The 26,593-nt window shown below is 38.0% G+C and overlaps 1 protein-coding gene across 2 annotated transcripts in view; it reads left to right on the plus strand.

Moving 5' to 3' along the window:
• PCDH11X (protocadherin 11 X-linked) overlaps positions 1–26,593 on the plus strand; it is a 508,267-nt gene that overhangs the window by 356,139 nt on the left and 125,535 nt on the right. For both annotated transcript variants that reach the window (XM_056360034.1, XM_056360035.1), the window contains one exon: positions 11,374–11,572. In XM_056360034.1, coding sequence (XP_056216009.1) covers positions 11,374–11,572 — 199 coding nt within the window. The remainder of the gene's footprint in view (positions 1–11,373; positions 11,573–26,593) is intronic.

Consider the following 26,593-nt stretch of genomic DNA (forward strand, 5'->3'; position numbering starts at 1 on the left):
GGTGACTTGCAGAATAGAATATTTACACCGTAGCTTTCTTCTGATTGCAGTATGCCTTCTGAATTGACAAAAATAGGACCAAAGGTCAAATTAATTAAAAACAGTAGGAGAAAGAACATAATTAATGCTGCAAGTTTGTATTTACACATTTTGCCTGGAAAATGTGTGAAGAGCATTTTGTTTTGTGCAAAGCACAGATGCTGTATGCCAATGAAAATAAGAAAACACTAAGAAATATCTTAAAGAGTAGAATTAAATTGAATTCTTTAGTTGGGAAAATTTATGCATTACAACGATTTCAGGGTGAGCAACCAGGGCAGTTGCCATGGGTATTCAATAGTGTAATTCATACAGGAATGTGAGTCTGTGCGCGTGCACGTGTAGCTGTGTGTGGATGATAGCTGGGCCCATAGTGTATGCCTGTTGCCCACAAGATTTATGCCAGCTTTGCTGACATTAATGTTATTACCTTTCCACACACATTTTTCTTGCTGGTTTACTTCAGACGTCCTCCCTGGTTCTCAGGTACCTACAGCAATTTGCCTTCTCCCGAGTAAAGACTACAGTAAGAATACACTGTAGACCTGAAGCCTTGCATTTGTTTTTGCATGACTGCATGTTACAAGGGATTTCAGCACTCTCATGCTTTTCTGGATCAACTAGAGAAAGAAGTTGCCTTTCCTGATCTACTCCTTGGTGTCAGGGTTGTGAAAGTATTGCAGATTTATAGGTTGCAAGTTCAGTGTGGCTTGTGTGGAGAATAAGATTTACCTGTGATTTAACTGAGCTTTACATGAAATTTGTATAATCCTGAAGTAAAGGTGGTGGCAGTGTTAATCTTCTGCATGGCGGGTGAGGAACTAGCGGTGGGCACCGAAGGCAGCCAGGGAGCTGCATGTGCCTTTGGCCTTCCCTCTCAGCCCCTTGCATTTCTCAGCTCTTTGGGGCACTCATACTTGGGCATCTTTCCAGAGACACAGGGACTCAGACTCAGGCTTATGCTGTTTATGCATACGCAATAATGTTGTTTTGGGGTTTATACAGTAAGTGGCTGGGACTAAGCTGCTTGAGCAGAGCACGGGTACGCGCAGAGCTGCTGGCGGAGGCCTGGCAGGCGGTGTGGCCGGCAGCCCCATGAGGAGGAGCTGGCCTCTGTGGCTCCCTGCAGGTGCCCTGTCCTCACTTTTGCTGACTTCTCTCCCATTTTCCCTTGGTACTTTATGTACTTTTGCACTAATAGCTTTCTCTTGACTCCTTGAGTTACCAAGTAAGCAACTGCACTTGTTTCACCTTCTGCTTACAGAGGTGGCTTAGGCTGGCGTGCTTCCTCCCACGCCCCAGGAAAACAGCTCAAGGTCACGGGCCTGTGCTTTATGAAGCCGGGTTCTTCACCAGGCGCCTGGGCCTCACCAGGCTGGGCCTGGGCTTCCAGCCGTGCTGTGGTGGTGGTCTCGGAGCAGAGGTGACAGGGCCGTGGGCCGTGGGCCGGCCACCCACCCTGGGGGGCTCAGCGGTGCTGCGAGGGCTGCGGCTGGAGCCCCCCCCCCCGTTCTCCTGCCCAGCACTGCGGTGTCCCTGTGTGCCGGCTGCTGTATGCCACGGTCCTTCGGCACTCAGTAGTGTATATTTTGCTCCGTGAAGAAAGATGAGTAAGTAATCTTAATAGTCCTAAAGGGTGGCCACAGTGAATATGAAAATAAGCTAGAAAGGTTTGAGCAACAAGGGAAAGCTAATGGCTTTATATTTTGCTTTACTGAAATTATACAAGTGGTGAATGCTGAAAGCCGGTTATATGTTCGGATTATCTGAAAGGACTTTTCCAGAGACATCTCTCTGTAGCAGCAAAGGATCAATGACACAATGCAGCATTGCAGTTTGTAGAATTTTTCCCATTTACAGACAGGTATTTCAGACATCCATTTAAGAATGTGTTAGTAGCGTGTAGCTCAACTCACTTTAGTAATTCTGAATATTTCATGTATTCTACTATAAATAACAGGTAAAAAATTATTCATTATCACTCTTCTAAGTTAAGCTTGAAAATAGTGATGCAGATGGGAGATATTTTGACTGTAATAAAATAAAACATAATGCTTTTTCTTAAAACAACTTGGAGAGAAAAGTGGATATTTCATATATGTGAAATAAAACCAAAGTATTGCAATCGTGTTCACAGTGGCATTTATCACATAGAATCCTTCTATTTTCAGTAACATAAGACTGAAAGAAAGCAAAGCGTCCTAGTCAAAAAATCCTTTATTTCAGTATATGGAATAATTTCTTATATTTAGAGTAAAACTTCATCTGACAATTGGAAAGGCAATTTAAGGGTACATGTTTTGGCCCTGGAAGCTTTCTTTGGTTCTTCTCAGTGGTACATTTTCTGGTGAAAATTTTCTTGATCCAGGGAAGGTTGTCCTGGACCACTGGCGTCCACTAAAGAGTATAATGCTGATAAAAGTCTGCATAGCGAAATGCTGGAATTTTGCTTTCTACAAAGCAAATGAAGCATAAACTGCATCACTTCTTGTAAATTTTGGCCTACAGCTTTATTTTACACAGTCCAGCAGGTTTCCTTGTATTCTCTTGCCTCTTCCTTAATCATTTCACCTACAGGTGGACTAATTATGGTTGCCATGAGAATGTACTTTAGATAGGTGACCTCAGATTGCAAACACACTGTACAATTAAAATTAAGAATGGGTAACCTGGGTGGTTAAAGGATATTTGCTAAAGGCCAAAAAGATAAATGTTGCAAGCAAATACTGATACAGAGAGCAGAAAAAAGAATTCTTTCACTGCATTGTAAGCAAGGCGAGTTTCATGAAAGCCCAGTTTGAGTAAAAGAGCAATCTTTTGTCTATTCTTTCTCTTCTTCAGAAAGAGCAAGATGCTTTTTTTGACAGCTGCATAAAATAGATTAGTTTCATCCTTCCATTTTTACTATCATCAGTTCTCATTCTAGGTAATAAAACATCTGATATCAAACGTCATAGATTTGCCACTGTAACAAAATAAATGCTGTTTTAACAAAGGTGTGCTGTCATAACAAGTGTAGTGAGATAGTGACATGCCAAAGAGCTGCTTTTCTACTCATTTAAAAGGTCCTTCACTTTAAATTATTTTTTTAATTTTTGTGTGGCATCCTTTTTGGGAGATATTGCAGAAAACCTGGTTCTTTATCAGGGCATAGTAAGGGCTGGCTTCTCGCTGGGGGCCCCGAGCAATGCGTAGTCGCCTTGACTTTGGAGGGCTGCTGTAAATGATGTAAAAATTGGTGGAAATGTAGTCTAGAAACCTTTGGATCAAAAAATATGTGGGTTATTTTTAGAAGTAGTTGAGAAGATCTGTCTGTCTGTCTTCCGTTCTCTCTATTCAAGAGGCATCTCAGCCTCTTCAGCTTCTAAGCTTACACTGCAACTTGCTCTTGGCAACATTTGACAACTACATATCTGAATATGAAACGTAAAGTTGTTCCATGTCTGTATTATACAGGACCTGCTTAATAATCATCCCTCTCAAATATCCTATCCACACCTGCAGGAAAAAGTTCTGTGAAGCCAAAATTTATTTTATAGCGTGAAATGCAACTAAAGTGATGCAGAACTATTTGTGTCTAACTATTTAAGAATACTTCTTGAACATGTCGTACTAAAAGTATGTGTTTCTGGTTTTCTCCTGAATTCAGTACGCTTTCAACCCACAGAACCAAATTAGATAAAAGTCCCTTTTTCTGGGAAACACTAATAAGAATAGCTTCATTTGTTAGTTAGAAATGATGGAGACACATTTTCAAGCCTCTTTGAGTGAACACTTGTGATGGCTTGTGAAGTTATACGCATGTGTATTGCTTCAGAAAGATCTGACCTTTAAATGAAAAACTGAATAGAAAAAAAATTGCAAATGGAAATTGAATAAGGTTCTTGAGATTTCTTCTAGGTCTCTGTAGCTCTAATAACCTCATCACACTTAAACTTAATGGCTTAGCCTTGACTGCTGTGATGCAAAAGTAGGGGGTGGAGGTCAGTAATTCACTGGAACAACATTTTTTATTCAATAAATCTATACTGTTATTCATGAACAAGGATGAAATCTGTTTATCTGAGCCACAACTGAAATGTATAAATTAACAGAATTAAGTTAGAGATAGAGTGCTATGTACAATTATGAAAGTATAAATTTACTCTATTTCAGTATCAATACAGATAAAATACTAGGTAATTGTGTTACTTGAAAAAGAAATATTCACAACTGTAATAACACCTGCTTACCATTTCTGCTAATAAAGATCCATGTTGTTGGATCAGCGGTCAGAAGTGATGTAAATTACTACCAAAATGTTTCTGTATTATTGTTAATTATTAAGTTATTTTAACTAAAATGGCTTTGCCTATCAGAAATCAAGCATTCAAGATAATAATATCAAAGATGATAACCTGGAAAGTGAAGAAAGTATTAAAAAAACAATGAGAATTGAGGCTTTCCTATTTCTCAACCTTAGTAACAGCACAGCCATAGTGCAACTTTCATGTGTAATTTTTATTTAATCACATGTCAAATTGAAGACTTACAAGAATTAAACTTTAAAAAGCATGCTTTCAGCTTTCATTTTGACATCTAGTTAGCATACAATAACTGCCTTTCAAAAGCTAAATAAAATGTTTGACAAGCTTTAAATGTTATTTTCAGTTTTATTTGCTTTTTTATTTCAGTTCATTGTTGTTATCTCAAGAAGCTCAGAAAACACAATGTAATTGTTACATGTCACTGGGAAATGTCATGTGAGATATACTCTTTGGTACAATGAGGCTTAGAGTCTGAAAATAAATACCCATTGAGGTTGTTAATCAGAAATTTGTGAAGTTCCAGGTCTGTAATGCTTTTTGTTCAGCTATGATTTGCCTAATGAGTTTGTTCCATGACCTCTGTGCCGCAAAAGGAGGATGGGAGTATCGGCGTAACTTCTAGTTACTTGAGTGAGAAATGGCATCAGCGAAAATTTGCTTCTTAAAGTAGGTGGTTTTAAAAAAGATTTTGTTCCTTACCCACATGAAAAAGGGTTTCACAGAATTATTCATTTGCAATAGCCAATAGCTGCAATACATGACATTTTTGCTTATCAGTTAGGTGCAGTTTTACATGCCTGCAAGAAATGCCTGTAGGGGCATGTAAGTATAATTTTAAAAAGGCACCCTGAGTAAGTGAGTGTGGTAGAGTTACAAGATAGTCTTGCAAGATTATTTCTCATCACTCAAGCCAGCTCTTTGTGTGAGTGAATCCATCTACGAGATCTGACAATTTTAAGTAATTTGCATTTGAGCAGGTAAAGGGGCACCGTCTGCTCCGCTGTTTTGCTGTGGAGGCAGTAATTCTTTCACTGAAAAACAATCTGCCTAGGATAATTATCCATATTGAATTTGCATTTGTCTGTGCAATCAGCCGAGTTTTACTTGCCTCTTCGAAATTAATAGATAATGCTTCCTGCATCCAAATAAATTAGTAAAGTGGGAGGAGTTATTTAAATCAATAATAAGTGAAAGCCTAAAACTGTGTACCTATCTCACATACTACAATGGAACAGTTAGATTGTTAATCACGGTGAGGAAAACTCTGAAGTATTTATTAAAGCATTCTCTTCTTGAGAAGGAGGCCAGATGCTGTATTTTCCATTAGTAATTAGTGAGGATGTAAGATACCAGTTCTTAATATTATATCAGGAGGACTAGAAACAAGGATGTCAAAAGGATGATACTACATTTCTGATTATTTAAATAGCTGAAAATGTAATGTTTTGTGAATATGTAAAAGGGTAAATATGGTAAACTTGGAAAAAAGTAGATATGTTTGACAATTGTATAGAAAATCAGCAGCTGAAAGGGATGCGATCAATAAAGATAGGACAGTAGCTGATACAGCTAAAATCATTCAATAAAAAGAAGGGCTTGTTCAAACAGCCTGAACTGTATGAGATGCAATTAAGACTAATAGTATTGGCAGTAGCTGAGGGCATTATTTTTTCATGTGAGATAGGGAAAACACTGATTTTAATGTCCACTAAGCTTGGACTTCTGTAATCATCTGGATATTGTCACTTTGATGCATGCTACCTCTCTCCCTTCTCTCAGAAGACAAGCCCTTCATTTTGCTCTTAAAAAAAAAAGCAACACACAAAAAAAAAAAAACCAACCCAAAAACCAAAAAAACAAACACTCCTGTGCAGGATCACTGGATCACTTCAGGCCATATTGAAGAAATTATACAAAAGCAACTCCTAAATCAGAAAAAGTGACTATAGTAGTGATTCTAGTTGTGTGCAATATTGGTGACCAAGAGTTTTCAGCATAGATGCTCCTAGAGAAATACAGGTCACTATTGGTAAATTTAATGCTGTAGGCTGCAGTATGTCTGTGAAATACAGACTTATAAAAAAATTGATACAAACTGTTTGGGCCACAATAGCTATGCTGTACACTACTAAGTATAGGGAAAGGAAAGAAAAAAAAACAAAAACAAAACCAAAAAAACACAAGCTTGTCTTTCATGAGTTTCAACACAAAAACATGTTTCCCGTTGGGTTTGTAGTTGGATCCTTTCAAACTGTTGGTTTGTTGTGGGTTTTGTTGTTTGTTTGGGGTTTTTTTTATGTTATGCTGAGAATTTTACATTGATAATAGCTGTGTCTCAATCAAAGCATATGGAACAAAAGGTAGTCAGTCTGGAACAGAAGGTGGTAGTTCAGTATAAAAGATTTTACCTGGAACTTATAGTTTGGTTAGGGATTTTCTTTAACAAATGAGAAGTACTGGTCCTAACTAAAGGTACTCATCGTCTGGTTAAGGCATGCATTTCATACCTTCCTAGCATTTGAGAGACATAAGCAACTGAGAAAATGAATGTTAGTAGCAAATCTAGATCTTAAAGTTAAACAATATTTTTTACTAATTCTTTATTCACTGGCTGTTAGTAGTGGAGAGAAATACTGAAGCAGTCCTATTCTTTTACGTCTATGCTATCTCACAGCATCTCAAAAATAAGGTCTGTTTTAAGTCAGAAGTATCATCTAAATAATATAATTAATTCAATATAATTTAAACAGTATTATTTTTTCTTTATGATCTCCTTTTAAAAGGATATTAATTTGCTTCATTGAATGAAGATAATAAGGTTAATAGTTTAATGTTCCTCAGTTGATATCTGCTGCTTTTTCTATTACCCTTTTTTTTTCAGTTTTTGATTATAAATTGGCTAACCCCTGGTGTATAATTCCAGAAATCATCCCTTCAGTGTATCCAAAGCTATTTACTTAGACTCATCTTTTATTATTCCCACTGCCACAGTCTAATTATTGTAGTGAAAGATTGAACACAGAATAGTTTGGGGCTTTGATCAGTCTTCATATAAATTTCAATAATGAGGGTAAAAGGTTTGCAGTTTTCTGAGATAATTTGATCCCTCCAGACACACAGTGCTTTTACAAAATGCAGTGGATGCTATGTGAGACCTTTGACAGAATTTGTGTCTGGGTTCATGACATCTCTGGAAGCAAAATTCTTTTTTCATACCAATAAAGAGTAATTTAATATTGTTAAATATGTCTGAGAAACTATATGCTACTGTACTTTTTTCCTAAATTTTTCACTTCATTTTCCCCTATCAGTCTAATTGTCTATATTACAAGTTCCTACATCATTTTTTTCAAAATCCACTAAGAATATATAATGGGTTTGCTTGCATTTCTCTCTTTTTTAAAAAATATCCTAACTGTCAGTCAAATAAATAAAACAAACCATAATCCTTGTTATTCTATTACTGTCGGTGCTAACTCCCTTTGGTGATAAATAGAAAAGCAGCTGGAGTCTGAGGATATTTTGTAATCTTATAAATTGAAATTTAAATGCCTCAAGGAGGAAATTTCCAAAATAATTGTGACAGAAGATAAGTCCCAGCTTTTGGCAAAATTTTATTAGAATTACTTGTTCCAGATCATTGTCTGATGCCTGCCTGAATTAAGAAAATGGCAGCACTGCCACATAGAGAAATAACTGGGGTTTTTTTCATCTTGATAAATTCTTCCAAAAGTGATCTGTCATCAGCGTTATCAGGTGTGACATACAGGGACACTATCAAATTAAAAATCATGAGCCTTTAGCTGATACCAGTTTATTTTAAATTGTATGGGTTTTATCTTTCCTACTAATATCACCTCAGTGTATGTAACTAAGTATTTACAGGTTTTCACTGAATATGAGGGTTAGTTAGTGAGATTTTTAACTTTTTTGGGGTATGGTTTTTGTTTTTGCTTACTGGCGTAGCTTAAAAGAATGACTTGGTGACTTTCTGGTCTCCTTTGCTGTGATCTGCTTAAGAACTTTTGTGGTATTTTGACAACAAACCACGAAAAGAAATACTCATTTGTTTAAAGTTAGTGAATCCCAGTTGCACATAATAGAAACTATTGTATTCCCAACCATTTGCAAGAGCTAGTACTGGTATCTAATGCTAAAACATGGGCTAATAACATTTTAAGAATACTTCATTCTTAAGATTCACTGGTAGCTTGGAGATGAGAAGATACAACCTAGTACGAGTACCAAACAGCATGTGGGCATCACAAGACAGCACAAAGGCAATGTAAACCTCACAAAATATGTGATTTCTACAAGACAGTTCATGCAATGAATGTTGATTTTCATAGACACTGTGAATAGCAGGCTCATTTGAACCAAAGAAATAGTATATTCCATTTCTACATGCTGTAGGTATACCTCTGGGCAATCTTGGTGCAGTTTTGTATGTGGGGGGAGTACATCAGAAACGCTGCAGGAATATTTTCACTGGATCAACTCCACAAAACTTCAGTTATTCAGACTTTCAGATAAGAGTTGACTGAGACTTCTGGCATGAGTAGGTCTATGAGAAGCAATTGATAGTTAAGAAATAGAATAAGATAAGGCATATCAGTAATTTCTGTGGATCCATCTGTTTTTTGAACGTTCCATGTTCCATGTATCTCTACTGCCTGTGGTGGGAAAAAAGATCAGAGAGGTGGTGGAGGAGCAGGACCACTGTCCCAGCCAGCATTACAGAGAGCCCTGGGAGCAGCTGCAGACAGCTTGCTCTTCAGCTAAATAATAAGATTCTTGTGGTGACACAAAAAAAACCAAACAACTGGGGGTGAGGGGGGGAGGGGATGGACTGTGGGGCTGTGCAGTGTTAGCTGTGAACCTTTCACTATCTGAATTTTTTTCCAGTGGGCTGTAAAGCTTCTCCTGCAGTCACAGGAGAGGTGTCTTCTCTTTCTATCCCGTGTGATGGGAAGTCATTCTGTGTTCAGATTTTCAGAGCTCAACTGATGTCTTGGCTTGATCTGTTCAAATTTCTCTCAAAGATCTGCCAAATGAGGGAGAGTCTAAAATCTGCAAATTTGGTAAACAGGAAAGCAGGACTGGAAGGCGAAGTGTACTTGATGATAAACACATGAAATCATCTGGAAAAACAGAATGGCAGGAAGAATGAATGCAAAGTGCCGCACGTAGGCTCCAGCAAGTGCCGCATGTAGGCTCCAGCAACCAATGGCAATAACCAGAAAGGGGACAACTAGCAAAAGACCATTAGAAAAGGAGCTGGGCATTATGGTGGCTGGCAAGGAAAACGTGTTATGCTGCCATGAAAAAGGCAAAGCAGTAGTGGAGCCTGCAGGAGATGTGAAATGAACCTTCTGCTCTACTCCACACTTTAAAGATATCAGCTCTGAAGCTCTGTAACGAGTTTTGAGCGGTGCACAGAGAAGCATGTGTGAGCATGTGTGCAGGGCGGAGTAGTAAGAGATATCAGAAGGCACACGACAGATTGAAATAATAAGGTCTGTTTATTTTGAAGTAGACTAAAGTGCCAAATGCCTGAAAGATGAGTGGGAATAACCAGACCATGATGGATGGGACTGAAGAAGTGATTTATTTTGTAACAAGAAAGAAGCGGGTTAGACATTAGAAGAAAACCTCTCTGTTAGCAATGGCGAAGCACGAGAACAGATTTTTCTGGGAAAGACATGAATTTCTTACTGGTAGCTTTTGAGAAGAGTTTTCACTCACATCTGTCAGGTATTACATAGGTAAAGTTGATCTTGCCATTTTCTTGGCTGTACCATACTGCACAGCAGCTGTCTGTGGGCATATGTAATAATACACAGTAATACACAGAGATCTTGAAAAATGGAGGAACTTAACTTTTTAGTGAAAAATTAATATAACTGATGGTTGTCAACACCATCACCTAAAGGAAACAAATATCTAGGGACCTCTGATAACATCTGCTGCATTATAAACATAGTATATACTTTTTTGCATAATTGCATTTAAAATATTATCTCCAGCTTTACTAATCCCAGCAGTTCTGGAACTGGAAAGTTTTGCATTGCCTTTCAAATGGGATTTTGAGTAACATCAAGCTAAGAATATTTTAAATTGTTATTTTGGGGTTTTTTTTGAATCTTCATGTTTCATGTTTCTGAAATGCATGGAAATAAGACACGTGGAAATAAGCAGAGAGCTACTTATTTCTTTGTTCATATTTTCTTTTAATACTGGGAATGATTTGCATTTCAGTTATTCAGCTCCTAAATCATGTAGAGTCACTTAGGTAATGAAAATCCTGTCCTATGCCTGATGCATCAGGTACTTCACTTCACCTGGCTTTTCCTTCAACAGCTGTGCTGTGATGTTTTCCTTCTTCAGCTCTCTTGTTTCCCAGCTTCCAGCCTTTTACAATTAAGATACAGGTCTGTGGTATAATACTAATCAAAGGAGTCATGAGAAAATACCTGAAGGAGAGTAGTGGCCTCTACTTTTAATTCATTAGTTTAATGCATATGCGAAATCTATTAAAATTGTTCTACATACATAAGGCTTGTTATTGTTTCTTCTTTCTCTGCCTTAGAAGAATCAAACAACATTAGAAGTGTGTCACATTTTTAGGCCCAAAAGTGTGGAACAGCTTTTAATGGGAAAGAAAATGTTTTTTGAAAACTAGAAAACTGAGTAGTGAAATAAATTGAGCCTCAAAAAGTGATTGAAATCTCCAATTCAATATACAAAAGGCATCCAAAGACTTGTGAAGTCTGACAGAATCTCTTTAGTTTGAGGTGTCTTTCATTTTGCATCAGGGCTTACATTTTTAAAAAATAGAAGAAAGCAGTGCTGTCAGGTGAAGCGGGTTTGAAAGCACGCTGCCTGTTCATGAAAGCCTGAAATTGTGCACAGCTCTAGATAATGCGTCTTCCGCAGATAACTGAAATAATACATTTCCTAAATTGGTTGCATTAAGCAATTACTGATACTGTAGTGGAAACCATATAATTTTCTTCCTTCCTTGTAGCCTCAGCGCCGTGTCACGTTTCACCTACCAGATGGCTCCCAGGAAAGCTGCAGTGACAGTGGGCTCGGAGACCACGAACCCACGAGCGGTGCTAGCACATCGCACCCTCTGCCCCTTGGCTTCCCCCAGGAGGAGTACTATGAGCAAGCTTCACCCAACAGCCGGACAGAAGGAGACGGCAACTCAGACCCGGAGTCCAGTAAGTGATGAACTCTGGCCATCTCAGTTGTTAAATCATTTCAGTATCAAACATGGGCTTCTTTTTCAGGCAATTATTAAAACAAAACGTTGATTCTAACATGGCCAAAGAAGCCCTATATTTCTAAAAATGTGAAGTCTGGCCATTAGAAATAAAAAGAGGTTTGGATGACCTGGTTTTTTATAGATCTGCTGTGCTGTATGCAGAGGATCTTTCTGATGAGGTTGACACTTGCCCTTACGGTCATAAATACCATGCTGAGGGAGTTTACGCTTGTTAGTGTGTTTCCCTGTGCAATGCTACCGCACGTTGTAGTTTGTGTTAACGGGAAGAACTGGGTGACGAGTGGGTCTGTGAGGAGTCTGCAGTCTCCAGAAATACGGGTTTCTTGATTTGTCTTTTGAGAGCAGCTGTGGTATGTGGTAATAATCTCAAAAGGGTTTGTCATCTTACTTGTACTGTTATCACGGGCTTCTTAAGATACTGACAACAGTTAGGCAAAATCAATATCTGAGGACCACACTAGAGCTATGGATAATGGTATTGCTTTCTCTGCTGTGATGTGATAGCCAGTTGGAGACTCCACTGTACTTTAGTCAACTGTTAATTGTCCAGGGGCTCTTTATCTGGATTAAATTGAACTGTGCCATTGATAAAGAGACACCTGAATGTGTGTGAGCCTCTAAGGCCTTGTTAGCGGCCTAATAAGTGATTTGAAAATACATCTGTTCTGGGCAAAACTTGGCCCGAAAGGTGTATTTCAGCTGCCTTAGTGTAACATGAAGAATGAATTAGTAAGTACTATGCAGTTGAAATAGCTCTGTGAGAAGGTAGTTACATCTCTGCACCGGTAAATACAGAATCCAGCAGAGAGCTTTGCCTTCGACTCAAAGCTGGCTCTGACAAATGCAGCCGGCTCTGCAAATCACACTGCTGCCTCCGCCTGCTGCTGCCCGAGGTGGGGGGCTGGGGGGCTGGTCTGCACATATGAGGTCCAATCTCTCCTTTTCTTTTAGTTCATGAACTATTAACTGGGTATCCTCCATTTCAGACTTCTTAAAAATTTGTAAAGTTCTATGGTTCCTGAAATCATGACAGAATATTGTGTTTTCTGAGCTGACAAGAACCATCAGAGGTTTTGGGTGTTGTGCTGAAAACATTATTCGTTGTTTGCTTTTGTTTGTGTTTATGTATTTGAGACTGTGTTATACCCTTAAGAATATTCTAGGCAAACTAAATTCTTCAGAGAATGAGGCTCTAAAGGGCTACAAATATACTCAAAAGAAAGGAAATACCAAGTTATATGTTGTGTTTGCTCCTTTTGCTGTGCATGCTCATGATCTGAACGTGCTTTCCAGTTCTGTTTTGTTGTTTGTAACTCTGAGGTTTATGCTTTACTGAAGTGAGCATGATGTGCATGAAATCAGTGTTTGGGTCCTTTCACGTAGAGAGTGTGGGACAGGACCTGACAGATGTGGAGCTGTTTGAACAGCCATGTGAGTCTTGTCTTGCTGTTCAAAAAGAGGCTCAGGTTTTGGATTTACCAGTGCTTCTTGAGCCCAGTTTTTGCCATTTCAGAAGAAATATGTGTCGTTACTCTTCTAGAACGTTGCCCTAAAAGTAACAGAGCTTTGACATCTGAATATCATTGACACATATCACTGTGTGGAGACTAAGCAGGCATCTGATGTCTTTTCAAGTGTGAAGTTGAAGAAAGTTTAATCACCTGTCTAATTACCTGACAGTTCAGTTTTAAACTTGAAATCACAGCTTAATTAGCATTTATGCTATTTGAAGATTTTTTTCCCTTTCTAACCTGTATCTTACTGAGGCATTTAATTGACACAATATAGTGTGATGTTTAGAGTGCAGAAAAAGTAGTTTGTGGCCCTTTTTAGTGTTTTATGCTTATATTAATGGCAGCATCTAGTGGCAGAAAAAAAGCATATATAAATAGATGTCTGTTGTGTGTCTCTCATAAAACCAAGTAAAAAAGAAGGGGAAGACCCACAGCATATGTTTTATTAAGTATACTGCTGTGAAGTGACCTAATGTAGGTAAGAGCAACCAAAATATCTTGTGTGCTGATCTATGAGTGTTCAGCCTGAAGTTTATTTCGCTCACTTGTGCATGTGTGACACATATAGTCAATAGTGGAATAGTGAAAGCCATTCTGAATTGATAGTTTCCTCTACAAACATGCTGCTAGATTTTTGACTGCTGTTTTGTGCATCTAATTTGGAGTGGCATGATATATTCAAAGTATTTCTGTTCTCGCTTCATGGACCAAAATGTTGTCAATGTGAAGGGAGAAAGGAACGTATGGTCAGATAATCTGAGTTCAATTCATACAACAGAATAAGCATGGCCTTCATTCTCTCTCAAGATCTTTAATATCTGACCTGTCTTAATCTGAAACATTGTCTAAAACATTAAGCCTGATTAATCATCTGATGGTGATTTAGTGCAACTGCCTACCAAGGAGACATAAGAGTTGGGATGAAACAACTTCAATAGCATCTAGAGCCTACTGAGACATTAAGTGGCTTATGAAAGCTGATGACAGATTCCACATCACACAGGGATATATTCAAAAGTGTTTTCTCCCTCTTGTTTTTCCTGAATACAGGTCTTAGGTTTTATTTGTTTCTCTAATATTGGAAAGTACTGTGTTTGGGAAACTTTCAATTTATTAGCAGTAGCAGAGCATTTGTTACAAAACACTGAAAGATGAGCATAACTTAGAATAACGAAAGCTGAGAAATATTGCTGAGAGGAATCCTTACAAATTCACATCCGATATAGGATTGAAGCAAGGGGGGTGGAATAACTGTAAGAATATAATGGTTAGAGACCTGTGGGCAATTTATATGCACACCTTAAAAATTAGTTGACTTTACTAATTAAAATTAGAGATAGGCTATTTAAAATGATTTGTGTTCTCTTCAGTTGCCTCGTCAAAAAACGTAATTTTCAGCTTGGTAGGTGCATCATAAGGAAAAGATGCCAATAAACTGTCACACTAAGTAAATAGTAATATAAAAATCCATGTAGGTTTGTACAGAACATTATCCTTAAGTAACAGCACTAATGTACATGGTATTCATATATTTTCTGCTCATAAATTGCTCAGATGCTCCAATAACTCCTAGTGATAAGGATTTTAACCATAGCAACTTTCCCCTTGCCCCTTCCGCCCCCCCCCCCATCTGCCACCCCATCTTATGTTTAAATATAAAACATACTACAAACATAGAGAGTAATAAATTCTCTTTGGTAACCTTCCATAGCAAACTGCCTCCCACTGGTGCCCACCCAGTGGCTGTAAGCAGAGAAGTTGACCAAAGGGGTTGAAAGGTACATGTTAACCCCAGTTACTCTTGGTTATTTAATTCATGTATAATAACATATTCATGACAAAGTTCAGTTTCACCTGTTTTTGTAGCCTTAGTAAAACAATCTGCCTTTTTTTTTTTCCCTTTTGAGGATAATTTTTTTTCTTGCTTTTATATGGAGAAGGTAGATTATGCCCAGTTCAGCTAAGAACTTGGGACTTTGCAGAAATTGGAAATTTACAGAAACTTGCGGAAATTGCGGGGGGGGGGGGTGGGGGGGGGGGGGGTGGGGGGGACAGGGATCAGAAAAACTGAATGTAACTTGCAATTAAATAATGAGGAAAATCACACTGAATTTTCAGGGTTTCAAATAGGGGGGAAATGGTGTTTTAAGGAGAGGGCAACTCCATAAGGATATTTAACATGAATGAGTGACTATTAAGCCAAGAAAATTGTCTTTAAAATGGGAAGGTGTAAAGCTAAGGAAAGGATGGTCAAAAGGCGAGCTGATAGATGTAAATTCGTGGTCAGTTTGAGCTGGTGTTACCAGAGTGTCTGTGGCTGCTTGTTTGTATCTCTCAACTGCACCATCTGCTGTGGCACTACTAGCAATTGTAGAGCTGCTTGGGTGAACTGGATAAAAGAATTCATCTGGGTTCAACCTGATATAGCAGGGGGAACTTATTTTCAAAGAGATCAATTCCCCAATTCCATTTCTTACATGAGGCACTACTTGTGGACAGCAAACGAGTGAATAAGTAGCAGGGACGAGGCTTGTGCTGGCTTTAAGTGATCATCAGACTTCAAGAGAATTAGTCTTAAGAGGAATTAATACTGTAATCTATGGTATTTAGCCACATAAGAAGGAGGTTTGGAGCAGGGATGACATCTGTTCATGATTAAAGATAGCATATATTTCTTCCCCAAAACTAAAAGAACACTTTCACCTTGCCTTAATTTTTGATAAGGATGATGTTGATGAGAGCAAAGACAAGCTGATGAAGAACGATGATAAAGAACTAAAAGTCAGAGCAGGTTCAGTGCATTCATGTGGAGGAACAAAAATAATCACTACTGGAAAACATTTACAAGAAAGAAACTAAGATATATGTAAACATAAATTAAATGGTATCGTGGCTTTCCCAAGAATACTGCTAGATTAGGTCTGTTATTTCACTTCAATTACATGTATTTTTAGTATTGGGGAATACATGTATAGTTAGTCTATATGGATTTAAGAGCTAATAACTATTATTATGACATTAAGGTGGAGCATTAGTAGTTAAGAAAGAAAATACACAGATTAATACAAGAATGGAAAAATCTCCATCATTATCTTCATTAATGAGTTTGGCATTAAAAAGCAGGAATGTGTCAATAAAATATTCTGGTGTCTCAAAGCCAAGCAACACTGAAAATAGAGGAGGAGGTGTGTTTGACACAAGAATTGGATTTTGCCAAGGATTTGGAGTAGTAGCAGTGGGATGAAATCTAATAGTTGAGAGTCTTTCTCATAGGAACGGGTATATGTAACTAGTACATAAATCACCAGCTGAAGATGACATAAAGAAAAAAAAAAAAACAACTGGGTATTACAAAGATAAACTATAAATCACCAGTACCTAATGTGATTGTGAAAAAATCCTGGATTACTCCTAGTATGGGGGGAAAAAAGGAAAGAAAAAACCCCCCAAAACCAAGGCAATGATGATACCACAGCTGGCCGTTATGAATAGTGTTGGCTTCCCACATTAATGAAAGGTGAACTCGTGAGAAATGAGTGTAAAAAAATATTATTAATAACAAGGGAACGGAAGGCCTGTATACAGAAAAAGGAATTAATATTGGCTTGTTTAAATTGCAAAATAAATGTTTTCTGGGGATTAGGGCTGCTCTCAAGTAATAACAGAGAACGAGGGCCAAAACAAAGAGTTGGACTGCTTCACCAGCAAATGAAGAGTTGCTGGCTGTAAACCAGCCAAGGACCGAAATCTGGGAAGCTCAAACAAGATCCATGAGGAGGTACAGAAGCAAGGAATAAGAAGGCCGACTGGTTTCAAAGAGAAGCTTCATAAAATTTATGAAGGCAATTGTCACCCTCTGTAATAGCAGGAAATCTAGTCTGTAATCCAAGAGGTCCCTTTTCTATGTCGGTACTAGAAAAGCTGTCACCGAGCGTGTTTGCTGAGTCTCAGTCCTGTGTTAGCCCTTGGCTTCCAGCTGCAGCCCCGGGCTGGATGCTGGGCTAATGCCTGTGCTGCATCGCCTGCCAAACGCCCGCACAGAGTCCTGTAAATCTCATTGCTGCCGTAGTGAAGAAGCAATGGGCAGTGCTGCGTGCCGATGGCAGACAGCTGAAGGCGGGGAGCTCACTCTCCCTGGGGAAAACGGCTGTGTTGTTTGCCATGCTGACTTGTCTGATAATCAGAAACTCTGCAGTTGCTGAAATACTCTTTAAACATCATCAATAAGACTGCGCTGGCAGCTGGGCTTCAGACCTCATGCTGGGGCACAAGAGAAGATAAAAGTACAAAGTTTTAAGTATCTTGTTCCTTGTCCAAAAACTAGGGCTAGGAGTGCTTGCCAGCAGGTATGATTATTATTTTTTAATGGTGTTTTCATTTTTTTGTCATTTTCTTGTCTGCTTTTAATTCCACAGTAAATTGTGATGTAACTAATATTTTAATCCAGTTGGTGCTTAGTTATAAACACACTATAGCACTTAGGTCTAATATGAGTAAAAAAGGAAGACACTGTCATTAGTTAAAGATAATAAATCTTGGGCTAAAATACCTCCCAGTCTACCACATCTGCCCATTGGGTCCTTTTACTTCTACTGTATTGGGTTTTTCTATCCCCATGGCTGAACACTAATAATTAATTCAGAAAGTGCTGAGGTAATTAATCTTTCTGAAGCAATAGAGTTTGATTGATCTTCTACCTTTAATCAAATTAGCTTGCACGTAGGTGGAAGAATGTAATGGCTGACTACGGTACTGTACCACTTTGTGAAATGCCAACCTTTCCGATGACCTCCTGAGAGCGTGCCCATGAATCACGTACATATAAACCACCACAGCAATCATTAAGTGGCTGTTTGATTTAAAAGATGGGGAACTGGAAGAGATCAAAATCAGGATGTGCTCAACATTCACATTTTAAAGTATTTCTCCTTTAGACGTCCAGCTTTATATCTGCATGGAATGTGTTTGAGGGCATTGAATGTCACGGGGCTGACAGTTGTGTGGATTTTCCAGAAGCTTCAGCTGTCTCTAAAATAAAATTACTTTCTAGTCCTGAACGCATGCAGTGAAATAAGCCAACAGAAACTCCTATAAAACAAAACATTATAATATTCTTGATTTGTTAATGACTGGAGACTGGAGAGGGGGGAAGAGGTCAGACTGGACAAGTGAACTGGCAGTGATACAGGTGAGTGTCTTTTGCAAGTGGATTTTTGGTTGTACCTGCGAGGGTACAGACTGCATATTCAGAAGTAATTCCATTAATTGGTAATTTGATCCCAGAGTGCCTGACTTGAGTTATTAAGGCAGCTGGCACAAAGGGGAAAAATGGGCAAAGCAAATTAGGTGAAAAAATGCAAAACCAAAAAGATTGTACTGCTCAGACCCCATCGGTCAAACACAGCACTACAGACAGCCACTGGTTTTGAAAACCTTACACTTCTTGGGAAGAAGTAGCACTCTCTATAAATTGTTCTAGAAGTAAATTTTAGATGTTTGTTTGATTGTTGATATTGGAGTATAATGCCTTGATGTGCATTTTCTACTGTTCAAAGAAAAGTAAGATAAAAGCAGGTTTTCCAAGATGTGCCATATTCTTTCATGCAAAATCAGTGGGGATCGATGAGGTGAATCACTGGGGAAAATCTGTTGTGTTTTCTAGACCACATACCGGGATGAAGTAATTCAGGCAATAAGAACAGGTTTGTGGATACTGTCTAATGTTACTCTTGACTGAGGTTGATAATAGAAGTTACTCTGTATAAAAAGATTAGAAAGAATAGCTCCGCCTTGCAGTTTAGAAATCAGTCATTTCTTGTGAAATAATAAGGAAGGCTTTAAAGTGTTTTGTTTTGTGGGGGGTTTGGGGTTGTTTTTTAATAATAAATGAGATCTGACATCTATAAACAGTGATTTACCGGCAGATGTTCTGTGATACATATTTATGTTATCACTTAAGCTGACATGGTAATGGATAATCCTATTTTTTTCTGTTTGAGGGTTATGAAAGTTTTAAAATATATTGTTATAGCAAGCAGCCTGGTGGGGCAGAGGTGGATAGAGAACAAATTTCTTCCCTCTACTTTTTCAAACTCATTTTAGATCTGACTAGCTGTCATATTTGCAGTAAATAGAAGCCCTGAAGTTTGGCTGGGTAAATGGAATCTAATTTGGAGCACCCTGTATCCAGGAGTGTATTAGGGCTTTGATGGTTATGATAGCTTGAAAAGTCACAAAGGGCACAGATTAAAACGGAAAGTTTATCTGGAGCATATGAAAGCTGAAGTCATTGATAGACTTCCCTTCTGGTGGCAGCTTTGAAGATGAGTGTATCCTACGTATCTTAAATCTAGTTATGGATGAGATAGAAGTTTATCACAGGGAAGCAGACCTCTGCGAGCAAAGCAATCCCTTATCTTGTCCACTGGGTTTGCAAATGACAAGTGTGAAGACCGGGCACAAGTGCCAGGCAGCAGCGGGACAATAGGGCAGCAAAGGCACCCTGCTCCAGCAGGGCTTCCGTGGGGTTGGGGGACAGTGTGGACGTCTCTTGACAATAAGCCTTTCTCTGCTTCTGGTTTTATTGGGCCACCCACACACTAAGATAAAGTTCATGAGATATCTGTTTTTCAGTTACTTATGAGCCATGAAGCAATGCGTTTTATGTCTGTCTTCTGCCTTTCTTATTTCATCTCAGACTTCCACTTCTTTCTTATTTTAAGAATAGGAGAACACAGATGATTCAATTTGTTTTCCTTTTTCAAGTCAAGCTACTCAGTGGCACTGGGAGGAGCTTTTAGCAGAATGAAATATTAAGATATTGGTTAGTATCTAGTTCCTCTTTTAAAAGCTGAAATATAGAAAAAAATCTGGTTTTAATATAATTTACTCCATGTGAAAAGTTGCATTATTACATTTTCATTTGAAGCATCATAATTTATTACTTGATTTCACTGTGATTAATGGGAAGTATCTCAGGAAATATATTTAATGACTGTCTGCAGGTACCAGTCTGTCTTAGAAATTAAACATAAGAATTGTATTTATTGAACAAAGAAGATTCCAAATTTACAGTGCACTTAAAGTCACAACACTTTGCTGAGTCAAATCTGATCAGCTCAATAAATCTAGTGATTGTCGTCCTTCTTTAGGTAGAGATGTGGTTATCCTCTAATCTGATCTTTTACTTTAAACTGGACTGTTGGTGTGGGAAATAGGATTCAGTCTTTAAGTATGCATTAGGAACAACTAGATATTTTGTTTCAAAAAGCTCGTGTATATCCATATATTCCTGAATAAGGGAGATATTTTTGCCTTAACTCTTCAAATATCTTCTAGTCTTCTGGAAAAGCATCAGGTTTTTAACTGCTGTTTCTCTATTTTTTTGAGGTTGTATAATCTGTATTGAGATCCTTTTGTTTTCTGGTTACTTTTCAAACCTTGGCATTGCTGTATTAAGACCAAGGGAAGGCTGAGAAACACCTGCAACAGGCTTTGCAGCAGGGGGATGCAGGGCTGGTGTCCTTGCTACATGCTGTTGATCCAGCCAGTGTAACACTAGTTTCTCTTGAAACCTACTGGTAACTGGTATTATCTACACATTCTGAAAAATAGAATATATTTGTCTGGTTCAAGCTGGAAAAAAAATTATTATGATACTTTTGGATGTATGTTACATCAGAGATTGAGATTCTGACCTTTTTATTTAATACCACTAAACAATGTGCTACTTTCTACTTAGTGGTGGGGTTTTGTATGGATTGTGTTCTATCCAGAAGGTTGTGTGATTCTGTACTTTTGTTATGAAACCAAGTGACATTCTAATTGTTCTTAAACATTTTCAGTTACGTCTGTCTCTGTACATTGCTGGCTTCAGTAGTGCCAAAAGCTCCTGTCTCATGTATCCCCTGCATAATTCCCATCCTGCTCTCATGTTCTCTTGGTTATTTGTACATATCAATTCCCATGTTTCAGTTTGAATTAGATGGTAAACTCCCTGGATTACAGACAGAAAATTTGCTATTTTTTTGTAGGGCTCTGAGCACAATATTGCTGTTACGCTGGTTTTATGCTCCCAATACACTTGCAGTAAAAATCATCAGTAATACTTGTACAATAGAAGTGGTGCAGATCTATACAAATATTATATGCTGTACTAGCAATGCTTCTGAGAGCATATCAGGTCTTTTATTTTTTAAATTTCATCCTCTAAAAGTATATGGTTAGCTTGTCTTGTATTGGATTCCCTAAGTTCAGTCACACTGTTAATGATGATGTGAATTGGGTAAATCGTCATTACGTGAAAAGGTAGGAGCCGTGTGTGGCTGAGGAGAGGTGCCAACGCTGCTGGGCAGTACTGTGGTGGGCTGGCATCGTGCTGTTTTAATTTGCAGAGTCACCAGACTGCTAGATCAACTGTTTCATGGAGGTTCTTGCAATAAGTTAGTTTAACCTTACTGCATAAGATGTCTGGCAAATACCATCATCGGTGCATGTTAGTAACACTAACAAGCTGATTGTATTTAATAAATATGTTTGTTTTCCTCATATTTGTGTTACTTCTGTCAGGGTGAGCAACACTGTTGCATCTTGAATAGCTTGGCTTAGATGGGGTAATAGGATGGGATAGTGAGATGGAACGGGAGTTAACAGAATCTTCCCTTTTTCCTGCTTTGTGCTTTGGAAAAAGAAATATTTTCTGACATGGCTTGCTTTCAAGCAGCACTGTTACAATGCCTGTCCTTGCAATGCTTAAAGCTCTATTTAAAGCCTTGGTGCATCAAATTAAAATTATCTCTAAATAATAATAGGAGCAACAACTGATACAGTTAAAACACTTTCCAGGATAAGGACATGGCTAACATGTTCTGTATGGTCTACTGTACTTAAATTCCTCTCTGCCAAAATAACTCCGATATTGCTTTGAAATATCAGGAACAATGACACTATTTCAATAGTTGTTCTTTTATCTGGTTATCTTGACTGATGTTCCAAACCCAGTGTCCCAGAAGACATGTCCTCTATAGGATGAGATGTTATGAAGTCTAACCCTCACCTAATACTTTAAAAGAAAGTGAGCATTTCTCTACCAAGAAAGGCTTTACTCGTGTCACATACTAATCATACACCAAAGAACTGTTTAGAAAAAGAAAGACAACCCCTGCCTCTCCTCCTCAGTAGTAGAACATGTAAAGAAAAACAGTGGCAATAAAAGGAAATAGGAATGGTGAGGAAAAGTGCTTTGAAAACCATAAAAGCCAAAATTGTTTTTATCTTACTAGAACTGATATGAAAAAATTTCTTAATACACATGCTCATTTTATCACTGGAGGCCAAATATCGCTGATTACAGATTCTACTGGGGTGGAGCTCTCATACATCTGTCTCTAAAATTAGCTCCTTATTTCTCTTTTTTGTGGAGATCACAAGAATCTTTTTCCATCAGCCCCATTATCAGTCAGCATTGCTCTGACCTACTCTAATACTGGAACGTATTCACAGCATTGTGAAAAAATGTATGCCAGAGATATGTAAATAAAACAGGCTTTTTACCTTTCATTGCTATGTCCTGTGAGTGGAGTAGTGTTTGGTTATGTCTGTATGTGGGGTCTGAGTTGTCATATGATAATTAGGAGTTTAGATGGTTAAAGTATGATTTGTGTGTTTTAAAGAATATTAGAAGTTACATAGTCAGCTTGGATATTGAACTATCTGGTTTTCTATTTAAGGATTGATAATGAAAGGATGTTTAGCTTTTGGGAAAAGGATAAGGTACTTCCTCCTTGATTTTATTTTGTATTTTTGTTTACATGTACCAAGCTACAGAAAGATCTCAAAAGTGCAATGCTGCGAATTACTCTGGAGTTGGGAAAGGACAATTCTTTATTGTTTGATTTCTCCCCCCTTATATCTTCTGATTTTTTGATACAGAGGGACTATTTCTGTGGAAGGAGTTTGTGTCTGGATCATTGTATGACTCCTGGCCCTTAATTTGTGTCAGGATGCAGGAGATTGCCAAATATGTCACAGCTTTCAGAAACGCTACTCTCTGTTATCCTATAGCTGGCACAATAGAAGAAAGCACCAAGGAGGGAGCCATGATGCTAGCTGGGCTTCCTTTGCTACTGATAGCAGGTCATACAAGAGTTAGCAGGGCTTAATGTTAACACTTAACTGCTCGACACGTCTAATGAGTACACTTGCTATATATGAAGCTGCCTGCCTCTGTAACAAGAAAGCTGACTCACTAAATCTTAATGCAGTAGGAAAATTTCTTTGAGCTAAGATGAGGGGTGTATAGTGAGGCCTTGAAGGGACATTTCCTACGTTTGTTTCTAGCGGAGACTGTGCGGCGACAGGCATCTTGCAATCAAAGCTCTTCACACAGAGCCCCAGCAGCTGAAAGCAAAGAGAGGAAAAGAAGGATTCACATTGTGTGATTAAAATTGCTAGGGAGACCACTGTCCACATCGTGATAATTGAGTGCACTGACATAAAAAATAAATCCTCAGATAGACAATACTATAGCAAATCCCAAGAGGCAAGAGGTTTAGGAACACAAAAAAGAAGAAAATGCCCTGACCTTACTCTAGCTCCTGGGTTAGGAGCGAATCACGGTTACGAATGCAAAACTTAATATAGCTACTACAGCTGTCTTAATAAAAAACTCCCTTATAATTCCTTCTTTATGCTTTTTATAAATACTGAATTTTAGGATTTGTTTTCCCTTTGAAACATACTTACAAAGATACATGATTCTGCTTTCTACATCCATCATTAACCTCTGCTATCAACTTTGTATTTCTAATCTAATGAGTTCAAGAGAAATTATAATACAAGTAAGCAGATGTTTTCTATTTTGTGTAACACCTATTCTTGCTGAATAAGGAGAAAAGATTATATATGTAAAGGGACATTAATATTTCTTGTTAAAACGTGCTTTGCAGGCTGAAGAAACTCATATACATAATGATAATCAAAAGTCGGGGAGTAAAAATAGGAATTTGTTAAAAACAGCTGTGCTGCACAACTCTTTGACAGGAATAGAGGAGTGCTTTATCCAGTAAAAATTTCAGAATTTCTTTAAAAGAAACTAGCTGCTAATTTTCATCAAGAGAGAAGGTTAACAAGTCTGTGAAATGTGGGGTTGTTCAGGTCTTGTTTCACTATCATGAAAAAAGGAATGTTTAACTCTCTGATAGAGATACCATTTTTCTCATAGCAGATTTCTCTGTAGCATCTTACCGTGGTTGCAGTGTATTTTTAATGCTGCCAACTGCACGACCATCATCTTAATGTTCTCTGAGAATCTCTTGAAGAAATGCTGACAGAAAGTAATAATACAGTTTTAATGCTCTTGCTATCAGTTATTTTTACTTTTTTTTTTTTTTTTTTTCCCAAGGTGATCTTACAGTCATTGCCTCATTTCCCAATGGAAGCGCCAGGAGTGCAGCCTGGGGTGTTCATATGCCCTAGTCCAGTGCCTTGTACACTGGGCAGTGCTGCAGACAGTGCGTGTGATCACCTCTGACATGTAGACACAGGTTACTCACCGTATTATTCAATGGAACTGGCATTACCTAAGTAGTTTTGTAGGTTATTTGGTTAGTATAGACCATATGTCAGAAAAGATCTTGGTATTTTAGCCGAATGATTAGCAAGCTGAATTACAGATGGTCCAATCTATGAATTTAGAAACCAGATCCAGACAGCTGCCTGCACTGGAAGGCAAGAAGACAGTTTCTTACCTGCAACATTGATGATGCTCCAGAATATATAGCACAGTACTGTGTTGCATTTATGCTTTAAAAATTGATGACACTCTAAGCATGTACTGTAACTCTATCCTGCTATTTACAGTGACTGAAACTGGATCCAATGTCCTCTGCTAAACCGTCTTTGACTAGTAATGCATAGTTTTGAAATAAGCACATAAACGTGTGTGTGTGTGTGTCACAGAAAGCTTTTTCTGGTCCAGAAGCTCAAAGTGAAGCTGTGACCCAGCCAGGCAGTCAGCATTTCTAATTTGCAGTCCCTCTATCCTTTCCCCCCTAGGAAATGTACTCTAATCCATAACCATTTTGCATGCTGAGGTGAGATGTTAAATACAAAGAATTGCTTTTAAATAATAAGCTTATGGCACAAACCAGCAAGAACAGGGATCTCAAGGTTAAAGATGGCATTCCTGCTTCAACCTAAGCTGCTGTAAAGGAAGGGAGGAAGAGATTTAAAAAAAGAAAAGAAAAGAAAAAGCTCAAAATACATCAAATACATCATTAAAAGATTTTGAAAGTCTGATATCACTGTATATATATATTTAACTAAGACATATTTGTCTTCCATTGTTAAAATATTTGTATGGAGGCAAGATCTTTCTCAGCTGTTTGCTCTGTATGTACTTGATTCAAATTATCATCATCTTTGTTGCATTTATAACTACTTGGAGAGGGACATACTTTAATGCAGATGGCAACTTTTTTTCCCCCCTCAGTATGGCAATAGAAAATGGTTCCAATAAAAATACAGTATCTTTATTCAGATGGCCATGGTAGCAAATAGAGGAAAATAAACAAGCTTTTTTCTCAACCGAAATCCCTTTGAAGACAAGTGGGTTTTTTACTCAAGTATCAGTGGTGTTTCTGGAACGCATTTGAACTTTACACGCTTTGTCTGAGCTTCTATTATGATTCTGCTCTGAAATAATCCTTTTTCATAAAGACACCTCTTTCCTGCTTGGCATGCGAGTTCTTCTTGGAGGGAAATTAAAAAATGGTTGATCAAAATGACATGAGATGGGCTGCAAAAAAAAGGGGTCATGTATCTGCATATATATTAAAATCTTAAGATTTCTGTTGGATTCTATGGGTGACTTCTGATATAATTTTGTAAAAAGAAATAATGTAATTAGGTAATTACCGGTATAGTTGGAAAAATCTGGCAAAATTTTAACTCCTCAAATATCTCTATAACTCTCAGTGAGGACTGTGCAAGCTGTCCATCTGCCCAAAACATATCTTTGGGTTGTTCAGTCTCTCTGACTCTTGGTAATGTACAAGGAATAATTTTGAGTAGTGCAGAGAGAAAAATAAAAATAAACCCAGTCTGAGAGGATAGGTATGTGAAGCTATCGGTAAGAAAGCACAGCACTTTGTTTAGCAGACTTCACTGTAAAATCATAAGATAAAACCCAAACTTTGTAGTTCTCTTTCAACAAATTCCTTTTTCCAGAAGAGAAGTTCAGCTGAAAAGTGTGATGCTATTTTTCTTTCAAGGTTTGTAAGAATAAGAGAGCTTTCTCTGGAGTCCTTGATGGAACTTGCATTTTTATTCCCATTGTGTCAGGAATTTATCTAACTTCTGCTCATGTCAGAAGAACTCTCAGTTGTAAAATGTATGTGTAAATTACTGTTTGAGAATCTTGAACTAAAAAACCTGGTTTATTT

The sequence above is a fragment of the Falco biarmicus genome, chromosome 14 (genome assembly GCF_023638135.1).
Source record: "Falco biarmicus isolate bFalBia1 chromosome 14, bFalBia1.pri, whole genome shotgun sequence".
Taxonomy (NCBI): Eukaryota; Metazoa; Chordata; class Aves; order Falconiformes; family Falconidae; genus Falco; species Falco biarmicus.